Raw genomic sequence first — 12,232 nt, 5'->3', positions numbered from 1 at the left:
ACCGCCAGCACCATCGGCAGAAGGTATGGCTCGAGGGGCGATCTACAGAGGGATTGAGAGACACAGGGGCTACTATCACACTGGTACAGAGTCATTTGGTGCCAGAGCACAAGCGATCCGGACAGACTGTGGCCGTTAGAGTGGCGGGGGGGATGTGTACAAAATTCCAACAGCTCAAGTGCATCTTGATTGGGGAGCGGGAAAGGGGGCTGTGAACGTGGGCATAATGGATAATTTACCTGCCGAAGTACTACTGGGCAACGATTTGGGCCCCATGACTTCTGCCTATGCTCCAGTATGCAACAACGAGGCGGACCCAGTGACTACACGGGCCCAAGCCCGGATGGAGCGAGAGCTCTCACCAGTGCGGGAGACACAGGTAAGACCTACCCCGACCTTGCCTGACATGTTAGGCCCCATACCCTGGGACACCCCAGATGCTTTCGAGACAGAGTCTAAGACTGACCCGACTTTACAAAAGTACCGGGAACGAGCAGAGACCGGAGGGGGCGGGGAAGATAACGAAACATTCTTATGGGAAAAAGGGAAAATATACCGCTGGACAGAGAAAAGGGGACAGCGTAGGTGACAGCTGGTAGTGCCCCACAAATACCGTCAAGAAATCCTCAAGATAGGCCACGACATCCCCCTTAGCAGGCCACCTAGCCGTAACCCGTACCCTACACCGCATTACTCACACGTTCTTTTGGCCAGGGGTGCACGCTGACGTTAGAACTTACTGTAACACCTGCGATGTGTGTCAACGAGTAGGAAGGCGAGGCGATCACCCTAAAGCCCATCTAGTAAATATGCCCCATTGTAGAGGAACCCTTCAGCCGGGTTGCTATTGACCTAGTGGGACCACTGGCTACCCCTAGTCCCTCCGGTAAGCGCTACATTCTTACCGTAGTGGACTACGCTACCAGGTACCCAGAGGCTGTCGCCCTATCCAACATACAAGCGGATACGGTAGCGAATGCACTAGTACAGGTGTTCTCCCCGGGTAGGATTTCCAAAAGAAATCCTATCCGACCGAGGCACCCAATTTACGGCTGAATTGACCCAACAACTCTGGCAGGTTTGCAAAATTAAGTCCCCTCCTGAGCTCCCCATACCACCCCCAGACGAACGGGGCTGTGTGAGAGGTTCAATGGGACCCTCAAGCAAATGCTCAAGACGTTCACTCAGGAATACCGAGACTGGGAACGCTTCCTGCCGCACCTCCTATTTGCTTATCGGGAGGTGCCCCAGGAAACGACAGGGTTCTCTCCCTTCGAGTTGTTCTACGGAAGAAAGGTACGGGGACCCCTAAACCTGATCCGGGAGCACTGGGAGGGAGAGATGGAGGCTGACGGTGTCCCCATTGTGCCATACGTGCTGGAACTCAGGGACCGAATGGAGCAATTAGCCAAATCCGTGCGGGCTAATCTCCAGTTGGCCCAGAGAAGACAGAAAGTATGGTACGATCGGGGGGCCCGAAAGAGAATCTTCACCATAGGACAAAAGGTGTTAGTACTTAAGCCGGTGAAGACAGACAAATTGCAGGCGTCCTGGCAGGGTCCCTACCAGATCGTAGAGAAAAGGGGAGACACCACTTATGTGATAGCTAGCTGCCATGACAACAATCTTAGAAAGACATTCCATGTAAACATGCTCAAGGAATATTTTGAGCGACCAGAGAACGTGACGGCCGTCTGTTGTTCCCCTCAGGAAGACCCCGACAGTCTACCCATTCCAGACCTATTAGAAAAGAGTCTCCCCACAGGTATAGTGGCTCAGGTTCAGATAGGAGACCGACTTAGCCCCACTGAAAGGGAGCAGCTCAGCCAACTCCTCCAGTCCAAACACCTCACCCTTCTCCCCGAAGCCAGGGTACACTACTTTAACCACCCACCAGGTAGATACTCCGGGACAAGCTCCCTTGCGCCAGGCTCCGTACTGAATCCCCGAAGCAGTTAGGACAGGAATGAAGAAGGAGATCGATGAGATGCTCCAGCTCAGGGTAATTGAGCCCTCCGATAGTCCCTGGGCCTCCCCCAGTTGTCTTGGTGCCCAAGAAAGATGGGACCACCCGGTTCTGCGTAGACTATCGGAGGCTCAATGAAAAAACTGTGACGGACTCTTACCCTATGCCCAGGGTAGACGAGCTACTCGATCGTATAGCCAGGGGAAATTACCTGACCACTATTGACCTCTGCAAAGGTTACTGGCAGATTCCCCTGGCCCCGGAGGCTATCCCCAAGTCGGCATTCGTCACCCATTCGGCTTATATCAGTTTAGGGTAATGCCGTTTGGGATGAAGAATGCCCCAGCTACATTCCAGCGCTTGGTGGATAGGCTCCTGGATGGCTTCCAGAGTTTTGCTTGCGCCTACCTGGACGACATAGCGATCCACAGTGAGTCCTGGGAGGACCACTTATCTCATGTAGGAATGGTTCTGGATCAGATCCGGGCTGCTGGCCTGACTCTGAAGCCAGAAAAATGCCACTTTGGGATGGCCGAGGTACAGTACCTGGGTCACCGGGTGGGGTGTGGAAAGCAGCGACCAGAGCCGGCCAAGATAGAAGCTGTCGCCAATTGGCCCACCCCCATCACTAAGACTCAGGTCCTAGCCTTCCTGGGCACGGCAGGGTACTATAGACGGTTCGTACCAGACTACAGCACACTTGCCAAACCCCTGACTGACTTGACCAAGAAGAACTTACCTCGACAGGTCCTGTGGTCTCCCCACTGTGAAACGGCTTTCCAGGCTCTCAAAAATGCTCTAATTAACGCTCCTGTCTTGGCGGCCCCAGCCCTTAACAAACGTTTTATCGTCCATACAGATGCTTCCATGTTCGGGCTGGGAGCCGTCCTCAGCCAAGTAGGCGAAGATGGAGGGGAGCATCCAGTTGCCTACATCAGCCGGAAGCTCCTGCCCCGCGAAGTCAGCTATGCAGAGGTCGAAAAGGAGTGTTTGGCTTTGGTGTGGGCATTAAAGAAATTGACTCCCTATTTATATGGTCAGGAGTTCACCCTGGTCACCGACCATAACCCGTTGGTGTGGCTGAACCGGGTCTCTGGAGATAACGGCAGGCTATTACGTTGGAGCTTATCGTTGCAACCCTTCAATTTCACCATTACTTACAGACCTGGAAAACAGAATGGCAACGCCGACGGGTTGTCCAGACAAACTGACCTCAGCCCCGCATAACCAGCGGTCTGGACAGCCTTAGTCTGCCCCGAAAAGGGGTCAGACCGTGTCTGCCAGAGTGTTCCACAGAAAGTGAGCACTGTTACAGAAGCATTAGTTATTTTGTTGTGAAGAGCTTATTTCCCAGCAGCAATGCCTGAACCAGCCAAGCCAGCGCCTAAGAAGGGCTCCAAGAAAACCGTAACAAGTATCATTTCATAAAGAGTTAACTTTTTTTTCAGCTTTTAGAAACTATTGTCTAATCACCTCTGGAGCCAGACTGCTAATTGATAAGATGAACTTGTAAACTTGTTATCTTAAGTACTGTAATCCTATTGTGGCCTGTCAAAGGACAGTGCTCTCTATCTAAATGTGTGATGGGGGATTTTGTGCTTCCCCCCCCCCCCCCCTGGGAGTGCCCTGTGTGCATGTAACCTTAATAAAAAAGCAGGCTGGGCATCCCAGTCCTGAGTTCTTGTTTGACCCTCAATCGCAGCGTTGACTCGTTTTTGTGGGCAGAAGGGTATCCTAGCTGTACTGCAGCTAAGGGAGATTATTCTATATTTGCGAGACTCATATAGAATACTATGGAAAGCAGCTTCTCCCCTCTTTAGCAATAGGGATCCAGGCTACTAAGCGGTCCATCTCTCAGCGAGACTAAGGGTAACCGTAACAGTATGTATCTCTATGTTAAACATGAGACCTCATATCTTTGAGCTCTTATTATTTATATATATATAATTTTAATTAGATGGTGTAACTGTACTGTACAATGTATTTTTGATGTGTTTTGTACAACTTAGTAGTCAAGCATAACCAAAGCTCTGAAGTCACACAAACCGATACATGTTACTTCCGATGCATGCAAATAGCTACACTATACCCCTTATCACTCACGCACAACAGTTAGCGCAACACACGCAAGCTAGCACTCTATTTCTTCACATTTTAATGCTTTAACAAGATCTGTGTTTTTATATGTTTTCAAAGGAGTTAATTTTACTTTTGTCACCTGTACCTGGCAATATTTAGCTTGTAATATAATATACAGAGAATAATAAAGTGCTAAATCTCTGACTTACCCAAGCGCCATCTTGTGTATCTTCTAAAAGGATAGTATTTCATTATTTAGCATTACATTATTAACAACATATTGGGTTGTTTTTTTTGTTTGTTTTTTAAAACATTTTTAGACCAAGGGGACAACAGCAACATAACATTCTGCATATAAATGTATTTGTTGAAATATAACAAGATATGCTAGGTGCACAAAGGAGCCAAGCTAATATCTATAAGAGGCACCAAGCTGTACAGTAATGGGCAATGTCACTATAACCTATAAATATAGTGTATAAAATGCCAATAATACCTATATGAAATAGTATGTATGCTTGTGCCTATGTAAAATATGTGTGACAAGGTATAAGGTATGTAACAGAGTGATATGTCACAAGATACAAATATGCACCACAGATACACAGTATAAGCAAACAAGTATAAAAACAAAATAAGAATATAAAACAAAATCAACATAAAATTGATGCAGTGATAGCAAATCAAATAGGTATATAAGTATTAGACCTAGGATCAGAATGTAAATATGAACTGCAGTCCAAAAATATATATATTTATAAGACGGAGTCCTTTAGAAGAAAAAACTCAATCCGATGACCAAGAAATTCCACACCTCCAGGCACCTCCTCTAAAGTGTCGCGCCACAACACAGGATATTCTAAAATACAAAAGATAGAGGGCGCCACAAAGTGCAAATTAGCTGGGAAACCAGACAGTTATAAGACAAAGTCAATGCTACTTATGAAAAGCACAAAAGTGCTGGACAGGCAGAACGGATCCAAAAAGTCATCCGGCAGACTCTTAGGCACAACTGGAGCAGGGGATATCCTTGTCCAAAAGAGAAAGGGAGTCCAGAGATAATCACTAGGAGTCACAGAAGGCACCTGAGTAGGATTGACTTTGTCTTATAACTGTTTGGTTTCACAGCTGATTTGCACTATGTGGCGCCCTCTATCTTTTGTTTTTTAAATGTATTTGTTGTTATAAAGAAATAATATTTGGTTCCTGCATTTTACAAAAAGTTTCCTAGAAACTGTAACTTAACGTAGTTTTGTCATTATAACCTGTAATTTTATTAGATAAAAAAAAGAGGCTGAATGTTTCACCAGGTCACTGAGTGTTTACATAGAAAGTAAGCAGATTAATAAAATATATTATTTTTCTAATTACAGATTTGCAGGTATACAGTGTACACATTACAGCTAACAGTATCTCCGTAGGATGGGCCTGTATACCTGCTCCGTGCCCTAAGCTTTGGAACATCAGGGTTTTGTGTAATTTACAAAACAATAAAAAATATTGTCAGAAACCTGAAATATCTAAAGACCGTGTGACATTCTCAGGATTACAGCCCTTTACTGAGTATAAAATCACTGTCTTTAACCGTAAGGATTGGATGAAACTGAAAGAAACAACAATCAGAACAAATGAGACCGGTAATAATGATTTGTGTATCAGTGTCTATTAGCAAGTCAGGTTATAGGCAATTAGCTCATCTTTGTGCTACTGAAATAAAAATATGCATAAAATGTGCATCAGAAATAACCAGACTACAAGATAAAGTGACCAGCGTTGTATAGAGTCTGATGTACATTACACTAGACTATAGATCAGATACTGATGTACATTACACTAGACTATAGATCAGATACTGTTGTACATTACACTAGACTATAGATCAGATACTGATGTACATTACACTAGACTATAGATCAGATACTGATGTACATTACACTAGACTATAGATCAGATACTGATGTACATTACACTAGACTATAGATCAGATACTGATGTACATTACACTAGACTATAGATCAGATACTGATGTACATTACACTAGACTATAGATCAGATACTGATGTACATTACACTTAACCTTTAGATCAGATACTGATGTACATTACACTAGACTATAGATCAGATACTGATGTACATTACACTAGACTATAGATCAGATACTGATGTACATTACACTAGACTATAGATCAGATACTGATGTACATTACACTAGACTATAGATCAGATACTGATGTACATTACACTAGACTATAGATCAGATACTGATGTACATTACACTAGACTATAGATCAGATACTGATGTACATTACACTAGACTATAGATCAGATACTGATGTACATTACACTAGACTATAGATCAGATACTGATGTACATTACACTAGACTATAGATCAGATACTGATGTACATTACACTAGACTATAGATCAGATACTGATGTACATTACACTAGACTATAGATCAGATACTGATGTACATTACACTAGACTATAGATCAGATACTGATGTACATTACACTAGACTATAGATCAGATACTGATGTACATTACACTAGACTATAGATCAGATACTGATGTACATTACACTAGACTATAGATCAGATACTGATGTACATTACACTAGACTATAGATCATATACTGATGTACATTACACTAGACTATAGATCAGATACTGATGTACATTACACTAGACTATAGATCAGATACTGATGTACATTACACTAGACTATAGATCAGATACTGATGTACATTACACTAGACTATAGATCAGATACTGATGTACATTACACTAGACTATAGATCAGATACTGATGTACATTACACTAGACTATAGATCAGATACTGATGTACATTACACTAGACTATAGATCAGATACTGATGTACATTACACTAGACTATAGATCAGATACTGATGTACATTACACTAGACTATAGATCATATACTGATGTACATTACACTAGACTATAGATCAGATACTGATGTACATTACACTAGACTATAGATCAGATACTGATGTACATTACACTAGACTATAGATCAGATACTGATGTACATTACACTAGACTATAGATCATATACTGATGTACATTACACTAGACTATAGATCAGATACTGATGTACATTACACTAGACTATAGATCAGATACTGATGTACATTACACTAGACTATAGATCAGATACTGATGTACATTACACTAGACTATAGATCAGATACTGATGTACATTACACTAGACTATAGATCAGATACTGATGTACATTACACTAGACTATAGATCAGATACTGATGTACATTACACTAGACTATAGATCAGATACTGATGTACATTACACTAGACTATAGATCAGATACTGATGTACATTACACTAGACTATAGATCAGATACTGATGTACATTACACTAGACTATAGATCAGATACTGATGTACATTACACTAGACTATAGATCAGATACTGATGTACATTACACTAGACTATAGATCAGATACTGATGTACATTACACTAGACTATAGATCAGATACTGATGTACATTACACTAGACTATAGATCAGATACTGATGTACATTACACTAGACTATAGATCAGATACTGATGTACATTACACTAGACTATAGATCAGATACTGATGTACATTACACTAGACTATAGATCAGATACTGATGTACATTACACTAGACTATAGATCAGATACTGATGTACATTACACTAGACTATAGATCAGATACTGATGTACATTACACTAGACTATAGATCAGATACTGATGTACATTACACTAGACTATAGATCAGATACTGATGTACATTACACTAGACTATAGATCAGATACTGATGTACATTACACTAGACTATAGATCAGATACTGATGTACATTACACTAGACTATAGATCAGATACTGATGTACATTACACTAGACTATAGATCAGATACTGATGTACATTACACTAGACTATAGATCAGATACTGATGTACATTACACTAGACTATAGATCAGATACTGATGTACATTACACTAGACTATAGATCAGATACTGATGTACATTACACTAGACTATAGATCATATACTGATGTACATTACACTAGACTATAGATCAGATACTGATGTATATTACACTAGACTATAGATCAGATACTGATGTAAATTACACTAGACTATAGATCTGATACTGATGTGCATTACACTAGACTATAGATCAGATACTGATGTACATTACACTAGACTATAGATCAGATACTGATGTACATTATACTAGACTATAGATCAGAGACTGATGTACATTACACTAGACTATAGATCAGATAGTGATGCACATTACACTAGACTATAGATCATTTACTGATGTACATTACACTAGACTATAGATCTTATACTGATGTACATTACACTAGACTATAGATCTTATACTGATGTACATTACACTAGACTATAGATCATATACTGATGTACATTACACTAGACTATAGATCATATACTGATGTACATTACACTAGACTATAGATCAGATACTGATGTACATTACACTAGACTATAGATCAGGGCAAAAACCATTGCTATATTAATTGTGTGGTGTGTCGTGTATTAATTAAAACTTAACTTTTATATCAATAATCATTAAAAAAGGAGTGGAGATTTCCACCAATGAATAAAAAAAACCAACAAACAAAATTAAAATTGTGTCCGATAAGTACTCGGTACACAAAAGCTCCTCTCAAATGTGATACAGTGATCAGTTTGTATCACACTGTCCTGTTGAAACCAAGTAAATATCAAATATTTCACTATATGTTATTTTTATGAGAGTATGAGTACCATTTCCATCAATGTAGGTCTATTTTATTGAAATTTCCCCATTGCACATATCATTATATAAATGATTCTGTGCTTATCCGTCGCTAATGGGGTTATTTAACAATAAAGTGTTACTACACTATTATAAGAGTCTGGTTGGCAAATACAAGATTAATAAGTGTTAGTGTACAGGTAATTTTATTCAGGTAAATGTGAGAAAAGCATTTGTAATAGACACCTATATGTTCTGGTGTTTATACTCTTCACATTAGTTGGATGTTGACAATAGTTGTTGCTGCCAGTGTTGACAGAATTGCAATGGTAATCGTATATTGTTTACTGTGAATCAACCTCAGTGATCATCCATTAAAGTGTACTATCTACGTGGTATTGGCCTGGTAAATATAATTTGTTACAGAAGCATTAGTTATTTTGTTGTGAAGAGCTTATTTCCCAGCAGCAATGCCTGAACCAGCAAGCCAGCGCCTAAGAAGGGCTCCAAGAAAACCGTAACAAGTATCATTTCATAAAGAGTTAACTCTTTTTTTTCAGCTTTTAGAAACTATTGTCTAATCACCTCTGGAGCCAGACTGCTAATTGATAAGATGAACTTGTAAACTTGTTATCTTAAGTACTGTAATCCTATTGTGGCCTGTCAAAGGACAGTGCTCTCTATCTAAATGTGTGATGGGGGATTTTGTGCTTCCCCCCCTCTCCCCCTGGGAGTGCCCTGTGTGCATGTAACCTTAATAAAAAGCAGGCTGGGCATCCCAGTCCTGAGTTCTTGTTTGACCCTCAATCGCAGCGTTGACTCGTTCTTGTGGGCAGAAGGGTATCCTAGCTGTACTGCAGCTAAGGGAGATTATTCTATATTTGCGAGACTCATATAGAATACTATGGAAAGCAGCTTCTCCCCTCTTTAGCAATAGGGATCCAGGCTACTAAGCGGTCCATCTCTCAGCGAGACTAAGGGTTAACCGTAACATTTGGCGGCAGCGGCGGGATTTTCCTGGATTTCCTAGGAGAGGTACAGAACGGATGGAGAGCGCTTACGAAAAATTGAAGCGTACAACCCTAAAGGATTTACTTGAAAGCAGAGGGGGGTACGCCAGCAACCGGCCGAGGAGAGAGCTGATCGCAGAATTGACCGAACTGGATCAGAGCTTCATAATGGCGGAAACACCGACCACGATTAGTGACGAAAAAAACCAGGATTGTTCGGGAAAGGCTCTCATTATACGGGCCGAACCCCTCCATGGAATTGGTACAGCAGTTGATGGCGGAGGCGGACGAGGATATACGAGAGACTCGAGCCCATGAACTCAACCTAGCGAACGCACACCGCAATGCTGAAGCCCCGCATGTAATCATCCCTGTCGAAAATGCTGGGAGGCCCAAGATACCCTATGCGGCATTTCGACCCTTCCTAGAGAGCGAGACAGGGATTGATGAATATTTGGCGGACTTCGAAAGGCAATGTGCCCTGCACCAGATTCCCAACAGAGAGTGGCCCACGATATTGTCTGGGAAACTATCCGGGCGAGCCCTGGAAGCCTTTCGTACTCTGGGTGCTGAGGAAGTGACACAGTATGAGCTAGTTAAGGAGACACTGTTGCGACGGTACGCTGTAACTCCGGACACGTATCGCCGACAGTTTCGGGGCACGGAAAAGAAGCCTAACGATACCCATATGGAATGGGCGCACCGAATGCGGAGAGCGGCAAATCACTGGCTGAGCGGAAGTAAAGCGGTGACTGGGGAGGAAATTTTACAATTGTTTCTCTTAGAACATTTTTATAATGGCATGGAACAGCAAGGGAAGGAATGGCTGCGAGACAGGCGGCCTTCTACCTTAGAAGAAGCAGCCAAATTGGCCGATGAACATTATGACTCCCGTCTTCACGAACCCATGAACTACCGAGCTCCAGCACGGGTCGAACCCAGAGAGGTTTACCGTGCACCCCCTCGTGCTGAATTCCGAGCCCCGGTGCCCACAGGGCCCGTCCGACACTCAGGACCACCCAATAACAGCTCTGAGCGTCCCAGACCGACTTGCCACCGATGCAAGCAACGAGGGCATTTCATGGCTAGCTGCCCCCTTAATACGCACCAGACACCCAGGAATTACAATTACCCCTCTGGGTCCTATCGTCCGGCCCGGGCCCTCTGTGTTAACCAAGAGGCCCCTATGGAGGGATATGTGGGGCCGCTTCACGAGGCAGACCCTGTATATGCTGCCTCAGATAACCGCCAGCACCATCGGCAGAGGGTATGGCTCGAGGGGCGATCTACCGAGGGATTGCGAGACACAGGGGCTACTATCACGCTGGTACAGAGTCATTTGGTGCCAGAGCACAAGCGATCCGGACAGACTGTGGCCGTTAGAGTGGCGGGGGGGGATGTGTACAAAATTCCAACAGCTAAAGTGCATCTTGATTGGGGAGCGGGAAAGGGGGCTGTGAACGTGGGCCTAATGGATAATTTACCTGCCGAAGTACTACTGGGCAACGATTTGGGCCCCATGACTTCTGCCTATGCTCCAGTATGCAACAACGAGGCGGACCCAGTGACTACACGGGCCCAAGCCCGGACGGAGCGAGAGCTCTCACCAGTGCGGGAGACACAGGTAAGACCTACCCCGACCTTGCCTGACAGGTTAGGCCCCATACCCTGGGACACCCCAGATGCTTTCGAGGCAGAGTCTAAGACTGACCCGACCTTACAAAAGTACCGGAACGAGCAGAGACCGGAGGGGGCGGGGCAGATAACGAAACATTCTTATGGGAAAAAGGGAAACTATACCGCTGGACAGAGAAAAGGGGACAGCGTAGGCGACAGCTGGTAGTGCCCCACAAATACCGTCAAGAAATCCTCAAAATAGGCCACGACATCCCCTTAGCAGGCCACCTAGCCGTTACCCGTACCCTACACCGCATTACTCACACGTTCTTTTGGCCAGGGGTGCACGCTGACGTTAGAACTTACTGTAACACCTGCGATGTGTGTCAACGAATAGGAAGGCGAGGCGATCACCCTAAAGCCCAGCTAGTAAATATGCCCATTGTAGAGGAACCCTTCAGCCGGGTTGCTATTGACCTAGTGGGACCACTGGCTACCCCTAGTCCCTCCGGTAAGCGATACATTCTTACCGTAGTGGACTACGCTACCAGGTACCCAGAGGCTGTCGCCCTATCCAACATACAAGCGGATACGGTAGCGAATGCACTAGTACAGGTGTTCTCCCGGGTAGGATTTCCAAAAGAAATCCTATCCGACCGAGGCACCCAATTTACGGCTGAATTGACCCAACAACTCTGGCAGGTTTGCAAAATTAAGTCCCTCCTGAGCTCCCCATACCACCCCCAGACGAATGGGCTGTGTGAGAGGTTCAATGGGACC

General features: G+C 43.7%; 1 protein-coding gene across 1 annotated transcript in view; it reads left to right on the top strand.

The window, feature by feature from the left end:
• The window catches only part of LOC128646843 (sushi domain-containing protein 1), a 377,381-nt gene that overhangs the window by 92,815 nt on the left and 272,334 nt on the right, over positions 1–12,232 (top strand). The window contains exon 4 of the mRNA XM_053699643.1: positions 5,419–5,682. Coding sequence (XP_053555618.1) covers positions 5,419–5,682 — 264 coding nt within the window. The remainder of the gene's footprint in view (positions 1–5,418; positions 5,683–12,232) is intronic.

Source organism: Bombina bombina, chromosome 2, assembly GCF_027579735.1.
Source record: "Bombina bombina isolate aBomBom1 chromosome 2, aBomBom1.pri, whole genome shotgun sequence".
Taxonomy (NCBI): Eukaryota; Metazoa; Chordata; class Amphibia; order Anura; family Bombinatoridae; genus Bombina; species Bombina bombina.
This window is presented reverse-complemented; position numbering and strand designations above follow the sequence as displayed.